Below are 23,006 nucleotides of genomic sequence, written 5' to 3'. Positions count from 1 at the left end.
AAAAGGACAAATCAATTCGCCAATAGGTGACTTGAGACTTGAGTCTGTCAACACGAGGTGAGCCTTCAGGGGGTCGAGGCAGTTGTTATCTGCCGGCCTTGGCAGTGACGGGACTAATTTGTGATTGTGTTGTGTTCATTTGAGGTGCTAGAAGTGAATCGATTACGCTCATATGTTAGTGAACGTTAACCGTGTTGACACGAGTCAGCCTGTGCGTAACTTAACTTAACTTAATATTTTAAAGGCATCAATAAATCAAACGATTCGGATCACTAGATGGTCGAGAGGTGAGTCTTTACAGGGAGTAAACAATTGTCTGATCAATAATCAGTGAGGTGTGCCTGTTTCAGCCCTCGCTGGGAGTGGCGGGTAACGGCCACTAGTAGAAGGTAATTTACTGTAGTGTTGTTCTTAAGTAAAGTAGTTGAGTACATGTACTTTACTTGAGTATTTCCATTGTATGCTTTTTTATACTTCTCCTCCACTACATTTAAATGGGAAATATTCTACTTTTCATCCACTTACTTTACAGATTAAGATTATAAAAACCATGATCAGTTTCTAAATATGATGCATCGTAATACACTAAACCTCCCAACAGTATTTACATTAGTTAAGATTGAATTCAGGGCTTTTACTTGAAATGGATTTTTTTAAAGTAGATATAAAGCAGCATTCATTTTGATGTCAAGTTTGCAGCCACCTGGCAAAATGAATGTTTACTCTCCTTAACTCTGGCTCTTCAGCTGCTAAATGCTCAACTATGTTCACCAGCTGGCCACTAACTCTGTCTCCCGCTGGGCAGGAGGCATACACTGGTTTTATCAGGAGACTTTTCACGGGAAAAAAACAGCTGCCTGCTGCGTCGGGAGGCGACGTTAATGAGGGATCAAACAACAAAGTTATGGGCCAGAAAACCAAAACAAGGAGCAGCACAGTCGGGTATCATCTGTCACTATGAGCAACCCCTTTCACATCCAGCACTAGTCGTCATTTGATGCATTGGTGATATATAAAATATTGATTACATCAGCTTTAAGTAAACGATCTTAATACTTCTTCGACCCCCGGGGGTAATTGTCTGCGGATACGGATAACTGCTGAAGAGGAGGTGAATTACATTTCTGAAGCAGTGTTGGTGTGTTATAGTGTAATATATCGAGAAAGCAACAAAAACTGTCTGGGTCAACTGAAAGTACAATTTCCCCCCGGGGATCAATAGTTTCTGATTCTGATTCCGATTCTGAAGATACAGCAGGAAGGTATTAAACCTTTTATATGTTTACACGGGGGAAACCAGGAATCCGTCCGAATCAAAAATGCTTTCAAATGAATTTCAATCGTGATTTAAAGAGCTTAGAGTCGCCCCAATGTCTCTGCACAGTCACACACGCATTCTCTACAAAGATGTGAATCCAAGATGACTCATAACCTGCAGGTTTTGAGTTTTAGTTGATAAAGTAATAAGTTAATAAATGACAGAAACAAGTCTCGTTGAAAGGACGTGATGTTGTCTGCATGGTTTCTTACATTTGTAGCTTGCACTCTGTTTTGGAACAAGACATTAATTAGAAGTCCAAGACCCTGTTTTCAACTGTCCTTGCCCCCAACTCAGAAAAGCAAACGATGAAATCTTATTTTTCAGTATTTTGCAGGGTGACAGATCAACTCATTTCTGTCAGAGCACAACTCTAATTAGCACTCATCATCCCTTTGATAACAATGTGACATCAATTATAGGCCACTGTAGATCAAGGTGATGTTACCAGTGAAAGAAGAAGAAAAGCTGAACTGATGACAGCAGATTTGTCACCCTGCCGTCTGCAGAGAACCAGCCAGGTAACAGGTGTGACAGCGGTAAAGTAACCAGATGTCTTTGAAGTGCTCACTAATATAACGTCTGATTCAGCTCGTATGAGTCTGCTGATAGAAGGCTGCCATCATCATCATCATCATCATCATCATCCCCTGCACGTCTTTCTGCAAAGAGCTCACCACCAACATCTAATAAAAGCACCAGATCTGAAGCCAGAGAGAGTTTCAGCTGGGTGGCGTCCTATTTTCTCATCTCTCTGAGGTCAAATGAAGTTTCTATGGATTCTATCGTTTCCCTTCTCTGCAGAGTTTTCACACTGCGCAGTTTGCACCTATCCACTTGATGGAAGCCTGAGGGCTGAACTCACTGAAGTGCAGATCTTATAGCCCACTCCGAAGTCAAACCGACACTGCTCGTCCATCGAGTAGTTGATGCCAGGAAGTTCAGGAAGCTGCGGCCAATCGTGTTTGAAGGGGTCATCCAAGAGACAGTCATACGTGCTGTGAGGAAATGAAAAAAGAAGTGTCACTGGTGTCGATATTGCCGTCCTGATTAAGACATTAAGGTATTTTCAAAATGGATTAGTGGCCTGGGGGCCTTTATTTACCTCAAATGCAGAACAAACCACATCAGAGACAAACCTTTCTCCCTGATTTCTCTGCTTCATGAGTACATTTGATCATATTTCAGTAAGAAGCCTCCCTGTTTTCTCCCTGAGTAGAGCAGCAATTGACGATTATTCTCACCATCGATTAATCAGTAGGTTGTTTCCTCTGTTAAATGATTAATAGTTTAGTCTATGAAATCATAACAAACTCATAATGAACAGTTTACAATTCTATAAAACAGAGAAGAGCAGCAAATCCTCACACTGGAGAAGCTGTAACCTATTCGTGCTTTGAAAAATGACATAAACAATGATTAGGGGCTGATTATCAAAATAATAATCAGATCAAATGTCGTTGACGGACTAATGAATTAATGAAATCATCGTTTCTAATTTCCACAGCATTAAATCCATCAATACAACAACACAGTCCCGTCACACTCACCTCTCTTGAGTATCTATTTTTAATGAAGTCATTCCCTTTGATTTCCATTGCTTTTGATCAGTGTTAAACTACCGTCTGTGAAACTCAACACTTCCTGCGCAGATGTTTCAAATTAAAAGCCTTCCAGCAACTCAAAGGGCTGGGTTTAGGCTGTGATTGTAAAACATCTGCAGGAGGTGTTAAGTTTAATCGACATGTGATTTAAAATTGGTCGCAAAACCTTCATAGTAGAAGTGAAACTGAGCAGCACAGTGGTGAATGTGACAGGACGGCTGTTGTACTGATGGAGTTAGTGCCGTAGAAATCTTGATTGTGTGGAATTGACCATGTGAATAAGGTAACTCCACCCCTCTCAATGTTTTTTACTTGGACTTTATTTGAGACTCCATTGCAGCATAGCAGTTTTTTTTTTGTTTAAACACCACTTTGATACCTGCGAATATTCACCACTGAATGCTGCGCAAATCTTCCAGAGTATTTGTTTATTTTGTCGATACAAGTTAAGCGTTCATATTTTAGGTTATGGACGGATTTGGCTGCGCTTTTTTGTGGTGAAAAGTGACTCAGCTGCAATAAGTCCCCCAATTTCTTTCAAGGCGGGGGGCTCAGCTAAACCCTGCTCAGAGTCAAACAGGTCATATGTGCCTTTTGTAAGAATAAAACGTTTTTAAACGATTCGATGATTTCACCGCAGCAGCTGCTTCGCGTTGTCTTTCCCTCTCGGAACCAAAGCCTTTTTTATGATCCGACATTATCATAATGCGGTAACACTTTTCACACAATATACAGTATTTAGATTTTTCTCTGCAGTGGATCCACTTATAATGCGAGCTGCTCTAAAAACACGCACACTGCATGGTGATTGATTGCACATTGCCGTTGTCATCTCGTTTTAACACGCTGCCGTTCGGTGTCTCCGCTCTACTGAACTTTCCCTTTCAGAAATTGATTATTTTACAGCTGAGTGAAAAACTCAATGTCTGTGAACTGAACACAGGCCATGGAAGCATGTGCTGAGGCTCATACGGGCTCTTTCAGAGTCCTGTTTGCAGACGTTTTAGTTAAAGGAAAATATTTCAAATGTCTTCAGCTTCTAGTTGGTTAAAGTGATAATTATTACCTCCCTGAGCTTATCTTATCAGCAACAAACATTTATTTGTCTGTTAGTAAGCAGCATATATCAAAGAACTGCTCCAAAGATTTCAGTGAAACTTGGTAGAAAGTTTGACCATGGGCTAAAGACAAACAGATGATGTTCTCCACCTACACATTTCACCCCGTCTTCACCAGGTTTAATACACTTGGTTGCCAAATCCTTTCAGATGCATGTACATAAAACTGCCATGACTCTTGAACGCACTGTGCAGTTGCAAATTGTGATGACGGGTTCACACATCTAGTCGAAACAGTCCTGCTAAATATACATATATATATATATATATATATATATATATATAAATCAATGGTCATGAGCTTGACAAAGTTCTTATATTCCCAGAAAGGGATTTAGGTGTTCTCTAAGTATCATGGCCACTGAAATAACCCGTTTGGAGGGTTGTGTGGCCCTGGAGCGAGTTCTCTCAGTGCTTACGAGATAAAGCTGATGATTTTGTCATCAATGCCTGTGACTCTACAATCGTGTTATATCCATAATCCTTTCACTTTCATCCCTTTAGGCTTCAGCTCTGCCGCCTTTTACTACAGCTAAAATACTAAAGACAGCTATGAAGTCAAACACGGCATTCCTACTCTTTCGGGCGACATAATAAAACAGTGTGTTTGTTAACGGCCCCCCACTTTGCTGTGAATGTTAACTGCCAACATGAACTCACTGGATGTATCTCTTCAGCTCCTGTCCGCTGCACATGGACCAGTGGTACCGATGGAAGGCCGCCTGCACCAGAGGAGCCATCACGCTTCCCATCGCCGTTTCGTCCCCGCAGCGGTTGCCTTGGCCGTCGTGCTCCATGCCCAACCTGCTCCCACAGGGGGAGACAAGCACACGATTACAAAAGATATCAAGATATCCCCAAGGAGCTTTAAGGAAATAAGCTGCTTTCACACCGTTTTCACAACACAAGATCATAATCGAAATCAAGAAGTGGAAAACAACTTAATATATTTACTTCAGTGAGACGTTTTACATTTAGTTTAATTCCACTACAGTTGAAGTATCTTTATATCTTTATATGAGCTATGTGAGCTACATGTGTTTTACTGTACAGTATTACTGTCTCCCCTTTGTTTTCCTGCCTTCTTCTTTGCGTTCATACTTTGTTTTCCTCCTTCCGTCATTTCCATCTATCTTGATATTTCATGGTATTGGTATTTTAAAATATTTCATGACAGAGATATTTCTCATTTTATTGAAGCAACACCCTATTTTGTGACTATTTTCCACCAGTGGAGTTTGATTTATTACTAAACAAATGACTTCTACTCAAATGCAAAAAAACATTTGTGCGGCATGACATTTCAGCAGCCAGTCGATGTTTGGAAGCTTGTCACACTGTTCGGGTTTAGTAACGCACATACTTACTGCAGAGACCATCGTGGAAGGCACACGTCACAATTTATACACTATATATTGTAAAATTTTCTTAGCAGATATAAGCCGACCATATCATGCCTCCCTACTGTTTATTCCTCTGTAGACGTAGTATTACCACGGCAGGTCGGACATACGTCGACAGACACTTTCAGCCATCTGTACTGACAAAAAGGAAAACTGTTCACTGAAGGAACTGAAGGCCAGACACACGTTCTCATCCGGCAAAACTCTCTGTACCAAAGAGCAACGTTCTGGTTCATTGTTCTCTTCCTGCCAGTGGCCACATTATGCTGCTCCACAGAGATGCCAGGTGCTCTATCTGCTCAGTGTGTGAAACACCACAGACGTCAGTCCAGACGTTAGAAGCAATTCATAATACAGATGGTATTATAATGTTTCACCAGCTTGTTCACAGATAATTCTCTACTCATAGTAAGATTAAAAATCCAACTGACATAAGTGCAGAAATAAATGTAGAAGAAGCTGTTTTGAAAACTATTGTCAAGATTTTACATGTCCTTCCATCTTTTCCTTTGGACATGTTGTGCTTTTGTTTGAGAGTAGACAGTAGAGAGATAACCCTCATCCCTCAAGTATGGCGGTTTAGTTTCTGCCTGCATTGTTTATTGTATGTACTGTATGGATTAGTGGTAATAGATCCAAACAACAAAACATTTGAGGTTAATGTTCGGTGCCTTATACCCACATGCTATCCATCTTTAACTGCAGCTGCATCCTAAAATCCTATTAAGGCGTCATCAGGATGTTATCATGAGTACTTCACTTGATGAAAAGCAAATTGGGACAAAGATACATTCAAAATGTTTGACAAAACGATCCAAACTCGACCGGGGAACTTGCAGTTAATGGTCATAACGTCTGCTTGCTTGCTTGCTGTTTCCAGGGCTCTCAGCCGTATTACATCGTCTTCATCAGTGGATAGAGATTTGGTATTGCTCTAACAAACGACTACCTCTGCAGAAAAAGCTAGTTAGCTGACTTTGAGTTGGGACTGTTTTGCAAAAAAACTATATTTCCAAGGTCAAGAATCAACTTTCACACTCAAAACGTTGTTATAAAACAGAGATAAATCATGAATAATATATAATTAAACTGAGGTAAATAGTTTGACTTTGAAATGGATGAAAATGTCACATTGATTTTAGAAGATAAAACCCACAGAAGAATATTTAAAAACAAACAAACTACTGACTAAGCTGCAAACCATGTACGAAGTTTACTTACTGATGTCTGCAGCTGGGGCTTTAAAAGGGAAAACATTTCTTGTTTTGAAAAATAATTGGACCCCTGACTTAGATTGTCACCTGGACTTACGAGCTCATTAATGTAAGTATTATTAATATTAGACAACGTACAACAAACTGCCTTAATTAGCTATAAACAATTCAGTGATAAAGAGGACAGATGGGACTTGTCTTTGTTTAGGTTTTGCTGCATGCAATAATAATTATGCATCATTTCCAATAGCTGCCTCTCCTGTCATACAATATCAGTTAAAACCACAGTTCTTTATGTGAAATCATAGAGTACGAATAGAGTTATTCTTCTCACTGAAAAACAGCATTTTGGGATTTTTAGCCGATACTGAGGACGTGTTCTTTGTTGTTCTACAGCACATCACGAAGCCTGAACGGACAGTGAGAGAAAGCTCAAATGAAAAAGGTTTGATAGCAGCTGATGTGTTCATCGTGCACTACTGTACAATCTGTACTGTCCTTGCTCTGAATTGGAGGTCATGTTTTGTTTACACTCAGTGAGCATCAATACACACTCGTCAGCAGACGAGGTGTCGATACTGTGCGATCCAATATCACCGACACAAAATTCCCATTCAGTTATTTTTAGAGATGCATGAAATGTTGAAGAGGTTCTGCAGCTGCGGCATCAGCTTGTGATAGTGTCCCTCTTGACATCTAAAATTTGTTTTGCAATGCAATGTTTCACAAGAAATAGGAAAAAATATGGATTCATAAAACAACAAACATTTGTCAGATGATGTATCTGAAGATGTAGTGCAGGGACACATTTAAAATCCAGCTGAAGAGGGGAGAAATGTAGTTTTTAATGTGAACAAAATGTGCTTTTTCCAAAGTCTAGAAGGAACTTGCTTAAATATGATTAATTTTCAACAATTTCAATTAGTTTAATATAAAAATCAGAGCATTTTCTAGAATATAAATTCTTAATGCTTACCTCTGGCTGAGTTGAACCTTTTGGGTTTAATTTGTTACATAACTTTTTTACTTTTTGGTCGTTTTAGTCCTTTAGGCCTAAACCCTCTCCATTCATAATCATATTTTATCAATAAGAGATGCAATAGAAAGTACAAATGCCTGGTTGGCTGGTGGATATCTGTTAAAAAATTCATGCAGTATATCAGCAAACTTCAGACATAAGTTTAAGTCTATATTTAAGTGCTATTCTAAATCAGTGTCGATCACCCTGCTTTCCTACAATTATGTGGGAAATCAAGCATGGGTTAAGGGTTAAGTATGCTTGTAACGAACCAGGTCATACTGTGTGTCACACGCTGACGTCTGAAGGCAAAAGTGTTCAGACCTGAAGGTCGAAAAGGTGAAAAGCAGCCCATCATAACCTCCTCCCTACTGCAGCACACTGCCTTCCCTCTTTTCTCTCCAAGAACTTTGCACGTCTTTGCCGTCTCGGAGCGATGAATCGCACACGTGCGGATGACAGCGCACACTTTCTGACAGCCTTACTCGTGTTGCACTCCTTGGCGCGAGCAAAAAGTGACGGAGGTAGTTGTGATTGTGGCATTGTCGGTTTTGTCAGAAAGGTGCGGGGGCTTCGGATGCTGTCAGAACCGACAACTACTTGGCTTGAAGCATACTGATGCCCTAAAACTGATAATTTGAACACTTTCTCTTTCTGCCTGTTGTAAATGGTCATTGTATGAACAAAATAACAACACACTCAGCAGTTCTGATTGATGGACTCTGTAATCTCCATTATTTCCATATATCAGGGCACTTATTCACTTTATCACTTACATAAGGTGGTGACAGACTGTTTTTCTAACAAAGGGACCAAGTATGCACCCAGGCTCAACTCGGCTGTCAACACAATGCGCTGCGTGGGTGAGTGAGTCTGACACATCTTGCTCATGATTTCCTCTTTGTTGCTTTTCTCAGTGGGTCTCCTCAATGTCACCCTGTCTGTCTTGTGTTATCTTTGCTGCTGATTAAATCAAAGTCCCTTCGGACTCCCTAAAGACCGTCTGAAGAGGCTGTTGAGTCTCTGTTGGCTTAAACTTTGTATTCTAGTGTCATAATAGTTTGTCTAAAATATACTACATTTAGACTACATCTTCAGAAACCACATATAGTGCTTTATAAAATGTCCAAAATAAGATTTACGTATATAAACATACTGAAAGTAATTAGGCCAGGCCTTTTACTGTGATAACACTAATGTCACATCTTAAATTACTCTTCCTGGATCTATGGTCACATGAGTTAGCCAACTGAGTGGCAAAACTGAAGGTTAAGTAGTGCTCTTCATGATGACCCAACTGACTGTAATGTATAAAAGTGGTGCCGTTTAAATCTACTACAACTGCTAGCAAGAGGCTGGCTTCCATGTCAACTGAAGAATGTCCAAATGTCAGCTACGATTACTGAAGTGAAATAAAATGGCAATCCAGTGTGATTATCAGGCTACAAGTTCAGAGAACAACCTGACCAGTGGCCCCCAGGTACAGTAGGTGAGTTTGGGACCCCTTCTCCAAAGTGTGGATCACTGATACAGTTATGGTCCTCGTTCTTCCTGAACAACTTGACTGTTGATGAAAGTGAGATATGTCCTATTAGAGACCCCAAAAATACCCACATTTGTGTTAAATAGCCACATAGCCGGCGGGAAGCCATTAAACTGAGGCTGTGAAAAACCACTGATTATTGAATAAGATATGCAAACATATCCGTGATCAAATCCTCATACAATCTAATCTGTAGCACTTCACTAACAGCATTTTAAGATCTTTTTTTTCCTGTCTTCGCCTCAAGCAGCCCTTTATCTCCTCAGCTTAGGAAGTACTTAAGATTTTCAAACACCGTCCTTCCTTCTCTTAGCTGTTCTTCAGCCTCAGTTCTTCAGCAGCTGTATCAGGATTCCTTTTTTTAAACTTTACAAGGATTTAATGTTGAAATTGAATTCTAAGCATTGTCTCTCTAAGACATCTGCTCAGCACTAGAAAGCTGTGTGTGTGTGTGTGTACAGTACAGCTGCTGGTTTTCCACATTGTTTTTATACTATTTCCTGGGAAAGTCTATTGATCCCTGAAGATGAAAAGGTCTTTTCACTTGCCCCCAGGGTCAACCGAAGAGCAACAACCGTGAAGTTGGAGGATTCGATGTCTCGCTCGGGGACATTCAGCAGGGTAGATCCTTGCTGTCTCAGCTGGTTGACTCTGTCAAACAGATGTTGCTCATGCTGAAGGACCGCTTTTCTTTTCTCTACACCGCCGGCCTGCTTCTCTCTCCAAATGATTTCATTTTCAACAAGCACAAACGATAACAGCAACAAATAAAAAGTTAGATTTGTTTGTGTTGATATCGGCTGAATCTCTGCTCCTGTCCTGCCTGATACTGCTTCACATCTGATGTCCACCCTCCGGCCAAGTCTGATTTATTTATTATTTATTTTTGTAGTCTAAAAGAATGTGTTTTTTAAATGTTTATTAAAAAAGGAAGAAAAAAGGTCTTCGGGGAAACATCAGAAATGCCTCTTTTGGTCTCAGCCGGCTGGAGGGCCGCGTCGTTGTGTCTGTGTTTGATTGACAGCAGCTGGCAGGCTGCCCGAGTGACCGGTGTTACACCGCAGAGAACAAGAGACGAAGTAAACAAACCAGTGCTGCAGCCCACATGTCATAGCCAGACAGCGTGTTGTTAGTGGTGCTGAAGAGTAAGGACCACATTACTCTGACACTGCATGTCTGCGTGTCCCTGGAGAGGCATCTCTCCTCTGTTGCTCCTCCTGAGGTTTCTTCCATTTTCTCCCTGTTAAAGTTTTTTGGGGTTTTGTCCTCATCCGAATCAGGTCTAAGGATACAGGGTTTCGTATGCTGTACAGATCTGAAGCCCCTTGAGGAAAATGAATGATTTGTGATATTGGGCTATATAAATAAAAGCTGACCACATCAGCATTTAGCTATCTAGCATGCAAACTCACAGTGATAGTTAGCAGTTAGCAGTGCACTTTTCCCAGATGGCTCGTTGCAGGTGCAGGAAGAAGACGCGCGTTTAAGCTTGTGCGTTCGCTACGGAGACTTTAGCATTAAAGCTAATGTGAGTATGTAAGCTCATGTGTGTTTGGTGTCTCTTTGTGTTCGTGAGAAATTGAGAGAGAGGGGTGTTGATCTGTACCTCAGCAGTGAAACATGTTGCAGGAAGTGAGGACTATGTGGAAGATGTATTCAAGGAGAGGAAAAGGGGGGTGTGTCTGTGTTTTCTGACATGTGCTCAACAAACAAACCATGAAATTCAATAAAGGCTAACATGTGAAAGAGTGCTGAAGACAAACCTGCTTAAAGGTCCCCTGTGTCACTGTATTACAACACAACACAATTTATCTTGCACAACAGCGGTGTCACCTTGGGAAGAGGAACTAATGTTTAAAGCTTTAAACACAATCAAAGAAGGAAGAACATAACAAGAACCTACACATGTCCGGTCTCGTGAGCCACAACGAAGGCTGAGGAGAAGCCATCTTCATGGTTGAGGGTGCAGCTCCGGACCGGGTGGCACATTCCTGTGACTGGAGCGTAACCTGAAGGGCATCGGGGGGGGGGAAGGATGAAGGTTATTGTGAGAAATTATTACTCTTACTTATTCTTTGATCAAACAGATTTAAATCATGATCTTCACAATTTTACACTGTTTTATTCAGGCAAAGTTTTACTTCATTCAAATGATACTCAGCCGTAAGTGCATTACAGCTTTAAAAATGTTTATGCTAGTTTGTTATGCCAAGTCCATTGTAGAGAAAATGAAATAGCTACCTAGATAACATTAACTGGCTATAGGGAGGCAGCCAGGGTGGCTGGTTGGACGTGCAAAACACGGAACATCCTGTTGTTTAGGTTACTAAAACATTTATTAGGGAAAGAGGGAGTCAACACTTCCCTTCTCGTGCTTTAAATCAGTGTTGACTTTTTCAATATGCAAAGATAATAATCTTAGTTATATTGTAAGCAAAACAAATAATATACATTGGCAGTGAACTGCAGGTTCATTCAACATATATGTTTACTTGTTATGTTGATTAAAAAGTAAGAAATAGGCAGATTGTACGTTTCCTATGATATGCATTTCCTGATGCAAATTAGTTGTAAGTTAACATCATTTTAGCCATTCGGGAGTCAACTGACTGAAATTACAAATATACATCATTTCTAATGCTAATGGTATCTAGTCATGCAGGTAGCTTTCGTTTTTATCTCGGGAGAGTTAAACGTTTCTGCTGCTGTCCAAATACTACGGCTACCGGCTACTTTGGAGATTAGAACAGATTTTGCTATCGACAGTTTTCAGTGAAAATACTTACTACAACTAACTAGGACATTGTTTCCGGAGAGAGATGTTGCTGCTGAGCTTTTCAAATGTAATTTTTCCAGTGCTTTGAAGCCCACATAAGAAATTCCATTCCCAGGCAGGCATCTCAAAACCTGGGCACATAAAACTCTAACACTACCTGCATGGCTGAATAGCACTCGAGTAGGGGGCTGAACTCATCCTTTAAGTAGGACAGATCCGAGTGTAATTCTATCTGTGTATGTATCGTGTGTGTTTATGTCACATGTCATCATGATTGTGAGGATACACGTGATGATGAGCTCTGCAACAAAACAGGAAACAGACTATACAAACATAGCAGGAAGGAGAGGCACAGCAGGACATTCAGCACGGAAGGAAGGAAGCATTTCCATATTTGTCAGCTTCATGATTATTAATTATGACTGAAATTCATATTTTTACTGTCTTACTACTTCCTGCTTTACTTAATTTGCATGCCAACACATTGTTGACATTAATAATAGACAGAATGGAAGAGACAGATGGCAGCAGCACTGACAAACCTTAACTGTGCCAAAATTAGAATAAACATGTGTTTCCTCATTTAGTTCTCGCTCTCTGTGCTGCTGTTTTGCCACGTTACTGACAATAACACACCTAGCGTAGCTGAACCATAATGAATAGAGATTAACCTTGTTTGTCCGAGAAGATAGACATTAGGGAATATAGATTTCGGCACAGCACTGCTAATGTACATTTGGCACAATGCCACTAATAATGGCTTGTCCTGACTTTAAAAGAAGTCATTGATCATGTAGACGTCCAAGCCGCAAATCAAATCAGCCATTTCATCATTTCTCGTTCTTCTTGGGAACTTCTTAAATAAATGGATGTCTCCTATCTTCAGGGGTTCTGCTTCGGATTTTAAAGTTTTGTCTATTATCATGGTGAAGTAAAGATGATGAGTACAGAAAAGATGAAAACTCAGTGTTATTAAAAAACAAAACAAAAAAGAAAATCTGTACAAAAACAAAACACTGTGCTGTTCAACTGAAGACAAATTTGGTCTGTGTGTTTGTAGAGACCAAGATAATTAATGTTGTGTTTTCTGGAGTCTAGTTGAAAAATCCATCAACATCATTACCAATTTATAACTGTATTACTCCTAAAACTACATACCTATTGCACAAAACACCTATTTTGAAGTCATTAATCTTTAAAACAACTCCCTCGACCACAAATACAAAAACTGGAGCTGAAATTAAATAAAAAACAAACAAAAATAAATATAAGGAAAGCAAACAAACTGAACTGAAAATTGAAACCAACAACAAACTAAAACTCTCATATCAAATAAAGACTGGAAGAGGAAAGACATTGAATAAAAAAAGCAAAGAAAAGCCTGTCTGAAATAACCCTGCTCTGTGGCATCCAACGCTAAAACACTCAGTGCTACCTCAGACAAACATAATTGACACTTCATGCGTTATGCTTTCCCAAGGGTGTAATTTACTCTGGGAATTGAATTTAACTTCTCAAAATCTAGTTTTGTCCCCCTTGCATTTACAGTTTGTGTGAATCTTTAAACAGTGCCCTCTTTTGGTCCAGCTGCCATAATCTAAATTAGAAAATATTATATAATGATATATAAATATCCAGATCAGTTTATCTGAATAGCCCATATCATCGTGACAATGCGCTCACACCAAAAGCAGCGGTAGTAGAGAGCAACCTGGGATCATTTTAAGGCCTGCAGGCTGCCTGTCAGGTTGACTAGACCGCTAAAACTATATTTCATAACCCGTGATTTCAGTTTTGACATTTTGTAATCGAGGTTGCAATTCACTTCAAATATCAATTTCAACACTTTGTTGCTGCGCCTTATTGCTTTGGTGCAGCTCTGTAAAAGCAGACAGTAGGCCATATAGCACAGAAGGACAAGAAAGAACAACAGACAGTCCACAAGGCAGCTATGCATTAGCACCATTCAGTAGCAAAATCTTTTTGCAGCTAGGGTCTATATCTTGTGTTGTTCAGAATTGTTAATGCATTAATAAAACAACAATTAAGAAAGTATCTATATTCCTTATGGAAGAATGATCTTGAGCAAAGCATGCAGACTAATTTAATCATAACATGATGGTGTCTGGGTTGTTACACATGGAAACAACAAACAGTCACATGTGAATCAAAGGCAGGGCGTCTAATAAGCCTAAAATAATATAAAAAGAAATATATACTAAGTATATACATAATCCCTGATAAATAACTAAAATCAAGGAACCAGGATGTTCCAGAAACACTGACCACACAACCCCAACTCACCACAATGAGTGACAATTTCTGTAAGAAACACCTTGTTGAATACACTCTACTTTGAAAGGTTTTAGTACAGAAAGAAGCTCATTTGAAGAGCCATTATCACCTGGATAAAGTTTAAAGTTTTGAATGAATGGTACTTGTGTTTTCAACAAAGTGCCTCAGTGTAATTGGTAGATATTGATTATTCTCTTCTACTTTATTTACGAAAGAGTGTGTAGCATTTATTCTTATATATTTTTATCAGAGGGAAAAAGTCATGAGAAACTTTCTCTCTGGTTGTTATGAATAAAAATGTCTAATACTTATGTTAGAAATATACGTTTCTTCCCTCTTTTTGTAGATGTATGTTGCCAGATATGCATACAAGAAAACAATATGATCTTATATAGGAGAAAGCAAATTAAAAGAGATAAAGCACATATTTTTACATTTAGTTACTTACATTTAGTGGTAGCGACCATGTTGCCATTATTAGCAAACACATGTACTCAACCTCAGCAAATTCTTTGACTAAATTTTAAGCTTACCACTGACTTCACAGATAAAACTGAGGATGAACATTAACAAATGTTTGTATTTCTACCTAAAATGACTAAATATTTACACTGACAAGAATCCTCAACACGTCTTTACCAAAGTTTTTACGGCTAGCTTGAGCCACAGTACAAGCTAGCAGTAAAAGCTTGGGCCACAGTTAGCACCCCAAACAAGTTTCATGTACAATACTATATTTCTAACAAACTAACAGCTAGCAATACAAAGCACAATGAAAGGCTAACATTAGCAACACAATAGGTTGCTTGGTAACTACAAAGAGTGGCTAGCTAGCTTACCTGGCTAACATTAGCCACACAGTAGGTTGCTTGGTAACTACAGAGAGTGGCTAGCTAGCTTACCTGACTAACATTAGCCACACAGTAGGTTGCTTGGTAACTACAAAGAGTGGCTAGCTAGCTTACCTGACTAACATTAGCCACACAGTAGGTTGCTTGGTAACTACAAAGAGTGGCTAGCTAGCTTACCTGGCTAACATTACACAGTAGGCCACTCAGTAACTACAACTAACTAACATGTTTTTCAGGTATTAGAGTAAAATGTCAAAGTGGGAGCCACTAGTTACAGACATCTTGAATGTTCCTCAGCATAAAAACACAAGTCACTCGTATAATTTAACTATACTATAACTTTATGTTAATGCTTTATTTATTTAAACTTTGTTTCAGATTAATCATGTTTTCCCCCGTTAGTGTGATACGGCAGATGGGTTTAAATACTATAATACTGATGAGCCTCGGCTTCCATCGCCATGGGGAAAAAGAAATCCTGCTTGTTGTAATTGTAATACAGCACCATAGCAGCTGAATCTGACCCCAAATTGACCCGACTGATTTAATGAATGTATCAGATTTCTAAAAGGAGATGCTTGTGCTCGCTCTCAGCGGTGAACATAACAGAATATTATGCCAAAATGCTCTTTGCCATTCACAGTGGACTTTTCTCGACAGGATTTTCTGTTCAGTCTTTTGACTGACTTTTGACTTTTTAATCAAAAGAGCCAGACGTTTTCTAACACAGTTGCTCATCTTTTGTACTGACGATGCAGCCAGGGGAGTGCGCATGTCCATCCAAGCCCTGGAAGTGCTCCAACTACCTGCCATCTATAGTTACCTGTGCAGAAGATGGATGTAACTTGACTTCTGGAACCCTTTACATCCTAAATGTGTGAAATAAATGCATTGCTTGCTGCACATCAAAATACGAACTGACCTTTTTCTATCTGGCCTAGTGAGAAGAGAAAATAACTGATGGATCCTTTTAGTATCTTTCTTAATGCAGTCCTTTACATATGAGGCGTTGGTGAAGTGAAGATAAAAAAGATACGTGTGTGAGCAGATTTACTGACGGCTCAGGAAATGCAGGATCACAACCTTGTAAAAGGATCCAATGTAACGCAGCGGGAATAGGTTTCGTTTGTTCCTGTGGTGTTTGATGGATTAGATTTGCTATTTAGGGAAGGCAGAATCTGGCATTTCCATTCCATCTTTAACATCAACTGTTTCTATCAACCCCTTATTGCCTGCTCACTCCCTGTGGGGTGAAATCTGGTCAATTGCTTTGTTTATTTCAGCCTGTGAAAATGATTCAATTTCAAAACATGTCACACTCAAACAGAGAAGCTAAATGATATCTTGCTTACAGTGTGACTTTGTGCTTATCAAAATCGAATAATGGCTCAAGGGAAGACTGCAGAGACGTGATTGTAATATGTTTTCCCCGCACAGCATTGAAATAATTCTGCCTTTGACTAGTGGAGTCCTACAGGAAGCCATGAAGCCAATCAAGAAAACTGAGGCTACTCCGTGTGGGAATTGAACTGATGAAACACAGTAGAGTATATCTCATTAAACATCCCCTTGTATTCATTAATAAGTCTGAAATACAAATGGCCCGACAGTAAGCGTGCTGATATATAGAACAACTCAAGCCAACGAGTCATTTTCCTCTCTACTTTTGAGAAATGACCGTATGATAGCTGAGGATGGTGTGTCTTATACTGTACTGGGGGAAAAGAACGAGAGAGAGCTTCAAAAGATTTGTTGCTTTTGTTGCACAGAAACAAAAGAAAGACAGAATACTATAGTAAGAGAAGTCAATTCTATATTCCTAAAATCAAAGATAAGTTGAAACCCAAACAGTGTAATAAAAATAAATAATACATAAAAAGTCTGCCTCTTTCTTGTTCTTCAAAAAAGCTGTTGTGCAATGAATTCTGTGATGAACTAGAATAACTAACACTTTTAACACACCAGGAAGACTCTCTGAATTACTACACATCTCTATTTAAATGTGAGAAATTAAAAGAAAAGGCAATTTGGATTATTAGGCTTAAGACTGTACAAAATTCTGACTGGATTCAGAGGCTCAATAAAGATTAAATTCAAATTCAATCAAAAATAGTAGTTATTGCCTGTCATTGACACACAGTATCTTGTATTGTGACAATATGTTTGGCAAACCTTGTAAAAAAAGGAAACATTACCTGTCGTTAAAGACGCTGTATTTATTCATATGATTATTTCCTTGATAATTACTTTGTTAAATGTGTTTAATATCGCACCCTGTGGGCCTCCAAAGAAGGAAACATAAAACATTGCTTTTGACATAATCTCCATGTCCATGGCTCTGTTTTTATTCTAGGTAGGTTAGCATCTGTACACTGCACATTCCTTCTGTTTGGAGAAATGAAGCCCCAAAAGGCGTGACATATAAAACTCACACCTAACTGTAATACTGTACACCCAAATGAGAATTTACAATAAGCAAGGTAAGGACTTTGTTCCCATGAAAAAACTAATCTTCATATTGCTTGCTTTTTTTGTTTATTCTAATTACTTTGAAGAACTGTGTAACACCAGACAGACAGAAATCACAGGTGTTGGCGTCAAAAAGCAAGCCAGCTGTACTGAGAGTGACTGCAGGCAAGAAGACATTGGCTGAATGGTTTTAATCCTGTAGTTAAAATGTTTTGATGCAGCTTTGAACTCAGTTCAATTACAGAGCATCCCCGCAGGGAGCAGACCATGAAAATACAGCGTCTCCTGGCTTTCATAAAGTGCAGGAGTCACCAGCTGATCTTCTAGCTGTCACTGACACTTCAGTTGTCCTGTGCACAGTGTGAAATAAATGCATTGCTTGCTGCACATCAAAATACAAGCTGACCCTTTTCTATCTGTCAGGCCTGGTGAGAAGAGAAAAATAACTCATGGGTCCTTTTAGTATTTTTCTCAACGCAGTCCTTTACATACGAGGCGTTGGTGAAGTGAAGATAAAAAAGATAAAAGGTTTTGTCTGTGTGGAAAGTGTAGTACAGGCATGCACTGATTATTAATTATGTGTGCAGCATCATCTTGTGTCCCAAAGCCCTCAACGACTACGCCGTCTCTGACACCAGGCAAACTGTTGGTCACAGACGAGATGCACGTTATGGAGAGTGGTTTACAAAGGCCAGGTATAATCAGATATAATATAATATATGGAGAAAATCACCTAATATGAATGTCTGTTTTTTTGTTAATCCAATATAGCCTTCCTGAAAAAATTTACTTTTCACTCAGTGATGCTAAAATCCTGTCCAATCAAATATTGCTGTAAAGATGTCACAAACAGGGATAGTTACCTTGGTATTAATGTTAGCAACTTACTCCATTGCCAAAGCCTAATAAAGAGCTACTCCACGTCTACATATGAGAAGGGTCATGAACATTAAAAAAGGGCAAAAAGTTTCACATGATTTGGTCATTTGTCCTCTTGATTGGCTGTCGAACATCAAGACGGCGGATCTTATCTAATATGAGCTTGTCAGTAGACACCAGTGAGGAAACAGAATGAGTGAGAAGGAAGGAAACCCAAACACAAGAAAGGTTCTCATCTCATCTCGTGTTTATATGATAAAGTAAACCGCACCGCCTTCAGCTCGGCCTGCACCCTTTCTTCATCAAGTATACGTATAGACATAGCCAAACATCTTTTCTCCAGTGCTGCCTGTGACAGAATCAACACACCACAAAATAATAACCCTCTAAGTCTGCAGGATCATATAGAAATTGGTTCATGCTTCTATGTTGAAGCCTCTGACGGTTTGTTCATGTGCCTTGGCTCTTATTCCCATGACAACCACACGCCTGAAAGTCTGCTATAACATTAAAAAAAGATTCAACTACCACTACTACTCCAGTTCAGCCAACCAACGACACCTGGATGAAGGTGCTAGAGTGTCTCACCTTTCAGGTAGGTCACTGGTCGTTTTAGCCTCAGGTGCATCACACTGACTGTGTGCACGATGTTGATACTATCTCCATCGTTTGCCTGAACAAGCTGAAGGCATGTAACCATTTTCTAATATTGTTTTCTTTACACTACCCAATTACACTTGATTTAGTAAATTAAGTGTCACTATCTCAGAGGTAGGTTGTTTATTGGACAACGTTTTAATAACTTGTCATCTCACAATTTTCAGCTGCTATTTTATGGCGTCAAAGTGTCCTGAAGTGTGGACAAAGCTTTAAGAGACTTAAAAGATTTGGCTGATTAAATATAACGAGATGGTTGGATGGGATGTAGGTGGGCGGGCCATGTGATAAAGTGATTTCAGTTGAGGTAAGTTCCTGTTTGCGACTGAGATCCATCAGCCCCTGGACTAACAGAGAGACATTGCAGTGACCTTAACATACATTACGTTCTTTTATCTAATTTCTACTGTCACTGTCACTTGTCGTCACGGTAGCAGCATGGCGGTCGGTTGGTCAGTCAACCACTTTAGTCCAGACCAAAATATCTCGACAGCTATTTCATGGATTGGATTGAAATTTTGTACAGACATTCGTGGTCCCCAGATGATGGGATTTGTTCACAACAAACCAACAAACAGGAGACTCCATTATCTTCCGACTGCACCGCTTTACTGCTGGAAATCTAGCTGCTGTTGTTTCTTGAGTCAAAACAAGTCGATTCCAATCCATGTAACTTCAGCTAATCACAACGATCTCATCTAAACTGCAGTTTGCAGAAATGTACCTCCTCTGGTGCTCTTTTTAGATACAACTCCGTCCTCTGCCCATTATATTTTAGATTTTTTTTAGGGTTGTTTTCCTGTAAATGACTCAGATTATGTTGTCAGTCTGAACAAAGAGCACTGTAGACCTGAGAAACAGAGATATTATATTGCTATGAGTATTGACAGAACATTTACCTGGACAAACAAAGCAGTAGTAGTGCTCCAAGTTCTAAATAAACTCCTCTGAAGTCTGAGTCTGTCAGGTAATGTCAAACATGTCTGGTACATGCCTGTATATGTATGAAGTTCCTTCCCTTTTGTCTCCACAAAAAGGAAGGATTTGGAGGATTAGCCAAAGCTAAATCACACAATGTTCACTTCCAAATGAAAAATACATCCAGCTGTTGTTCACAGGGGCAAATTAAAATGGCATGAAGGAAGTTGAATGGGCCTTTAATAGCTCCGACACTTCTGTTGCTCTCATTGTTTCAGTTTGGCTGCTGTGAAGGAAATAAGAAGCGAGGCGGACAGTCATTATCTGGCAGACAGACAGGGTAAATTGCCTTGAGCCACCAGCATTTCCAGGTCTGCATTCACAAAAACAGAAATTAAGGAACAGTGCCAAATATGAAGCAGAAAAGGGCATTGGGGTGTTATCCTTTGAGGATTGGTCGTGCTATTTGCGCTTGATATTGGTGATAAAGGGACTTTTTGATTGTTTTTTTCAAGGCTTGTTGTTTTTCTGAGTCAGACAAAAGCCCTGTGCTTTCACCTCGAGCAACTGGGACACAGCGAATTGTTAAAGCTGCATTTAAAATGTAATCAGAGGGCAATATTGACAGAATTCACAAACGAAGTGTTCATAATAGTTCAACATTTTATCATCGAGGCAGGATGTGTAATCAAGGGCAGTCTGAGCCTCTCACAATCATTAATGTCAAGGATAAACTAAAGAATCAGTCCTGATTAACAAGTTGCAAATTTAACAAGACGGGATGCTTTTACTGCTTTGTATTGTGATGGATAACCTCCTGCAACTGTGTTCAGATCAAACACACAAGGGCAGGTCAGAATGCTGCAGGCAACAGCGCATTCTCGTTTGAACCACATCAGCGTGCCCTCCAGGGGCCTTACCCTGCATCCCTGTGGGGCCGAAACCTTGGCGAGTGAGGAAAATTGCGTGGTCGTGGTGTTCGGCGTGATCAGGGTCGCCTTTCTGTTGCACAAACGCCCAGCGGCACACGTTCTCCAGGCTCCGTGATGGGTTGCCTCTTTCAATGAGGCTGATGGACTGACAGGAAAGAGAGAGAGAGGGAGAGAGAGAGAGAGAGAGAGAAATGCTTATGCGTTAATATTCTGTCAGCAGCCCAAAATTACATAGATTGTTAATCCTGACAGGTATGAGCAGTATTCACTACACACAGATTAAACATGGGACCTCCGGGTGGATGATAAGTGGATAGCAAAATTAATTTCCTCTCTACAATCTAAAAAAAGAGGCCAGGCAAGCATATAGCATCAATATGTTGTGACAGATTATGTTACAGGCACATTCGCCGGATGCAGTGTGAGCATGCATGCGTGTGTTTTTACAGTATGTGCGATAGAGAGCGGGGGCGGCTGACCCCCTGCACTCTGCATACATTTTCTTCCCTATTTAGCATCTCTGCTCCATTATTAATGGCTACAGACGTGTCACTAGCAAGCTCCGAGAGGTTGACCACTTTTCTCTCCCATTTACACACATATTTCAAATTGAAATAACAGCATGAGATCAAAGAGCTAAAAACATTATGACATGTTTGCACTGAACGCTGTGTCTTAGAATTGGTATTATTGAGATTCTGCACATGAAGGACAGCAGATTGTTAATAGAGGCAGTGTTGTGTTTCTCTTTGTGTGCTGGTACAGCCAGTGATGGTGGGTTGATGCTTCACCTCTGAGTCAGAGCCTTTGGTTTGGGGGGGATGGGAGCATTTGTGCTGCCCCACCGCAGCAACACCTCCAACATGTTACCCATGGTGTAAATGTTTTATTCATGCCATCGTTTTGCCAGAGCTTGTGGAACATTTGGACCAGTGCTTTGGGTGATTTTTGTGCAGATAGAGTTCGGCTCTCTGGGCTCAAGTGGTTGTACTTTAACTGACATTGTAACTGTCAGATCTGTGACCGAGTAAATATTGACCAGCTTTTATCCGTCCGTTACTGCCGTCGTTGGACCATTATCTCCTTTCTTTTTCTTTTTTTTTTAAGATTTCTGCTATTAAATTAGTTTTTCTGAGACCAGTTTAGTGCTAACAGGGCAAGCTATTACACTCGCTGTCTGAGGCTAACGTGTCGCTGATACTACATTCTAGTTGACGGTTAATTTATTGTTAAATATTCTCCTCTTTTTACTTGAGTATTGTGCATATGTTTATTAGATTAGTTACCGTGTTACACTTCCTATGGGAGCTATATTGTTCCATCACTGGAGATACTTCCTGGCATTTCAGTGTCATTAAAGTCTTCTTTTATCCAACTCTTTGTTTATTGTATTGCATCTTCTTTTTGTTTGTTTATTCATTGTGTTTTATTCAATACTGCACTTCCAACAACTGCTTCCACTGAGAGATTTTAATTTGACTTTTATTTGAATGATGTTTGGTGGCTCCATAAAGCGACTGTGCACCTACATGCATAGTGAGGGCAGAAGACCTTTGGCTCGGGGAGATTTTTCAGTTTTTTTGACGGTTTAAATGATTCATAGATTAATTGATAATGAAAATAATCCCTAGTTGCAGCCCTGTTATATAGACCGTTCCACAACAGAGACATCAGTTTCTTTGTGATGTGTTCAAAGTCAGTGCGTAGAACATTTTCCTGTCTCTTAGCTACAGTAGTCTTCTCCCACACACCCATCATATTGCACTCTAGAGGGGGAAATGCTCTCCTGACTGAGCAGAGTTCATTTTCTGCAATTCATCTGCATTTCAAAAACAAGGAAAATCAACAGAAATGGACTGTGAAACTCACCTTGGCATACCCCAGCATGATCATCCTCACCAGGACCACGTTGATGTGGACCCCCAGCGACTCGTCGTGGTAAATCTCGTTCACCTGAGCAGCAGAGGAAAGACGTTATCAATCTTGAGGATTTTCAACTACTCACTCAAAC

At 39.8% G+C, this 23,006-nt stretch overlaps 1 protein-coding gene across 1 annotated transcript in view; it reads right to left on the bottom strand.

Moving 5' to 3' along the window:
* Positions 1-23,006, bottom strand: part of adamts3 (ADAM metallopeptidase with thrombospondin type 1 motif, 3) — a 130,184-nt gene that overhangs the window by 39,803 nt on the left and 67,375 nt on the right. Inside the window, exons 6-10 of the mRNA XM_070904185.1 lie at positions 22,865-22,948; positions 20,984-21,140; positions 11,122-11,227; positions 4,701-4,844; positions 2,184-2,316 (exon numbers count right to left, since the gene is read on the bottom strand). Of these exons, the coding sequence (XP_070760286.1) occupies positions 2,184-2,316; positions 4,701-4,844; positions 11,122-11,227; positions 20,984-21,140; positions 22,865-22,948 (624 nt within the window). The remainder of the gene's footprint in view (positions 1-2,183; positions 2,317-4,700; positions 4,845-11,121; positions 11,228-20,983; positions 21,141-22,864; positions 22,949-23,006) is intronic.

This window comes from Enoplosus armatus, chromosome 4, assembly GCF_043641665.1.
Source record: "Enoplosus armatus isolate fEnoArm2 chromosome 4, fEnoArm2.hap1, whole genome shotgun sequence".
Classification (NCBI taxonomy): domain Eukaryota; kingdom Metazoa; phylum Chordata; class Actinopteri; order Centrarchiformes; family Enoplosidae; genus Enoplosus; species Enoplosus armatus.
This window is presented reverse-complemented; position numbering and strand designations above follow the sequence as displayed.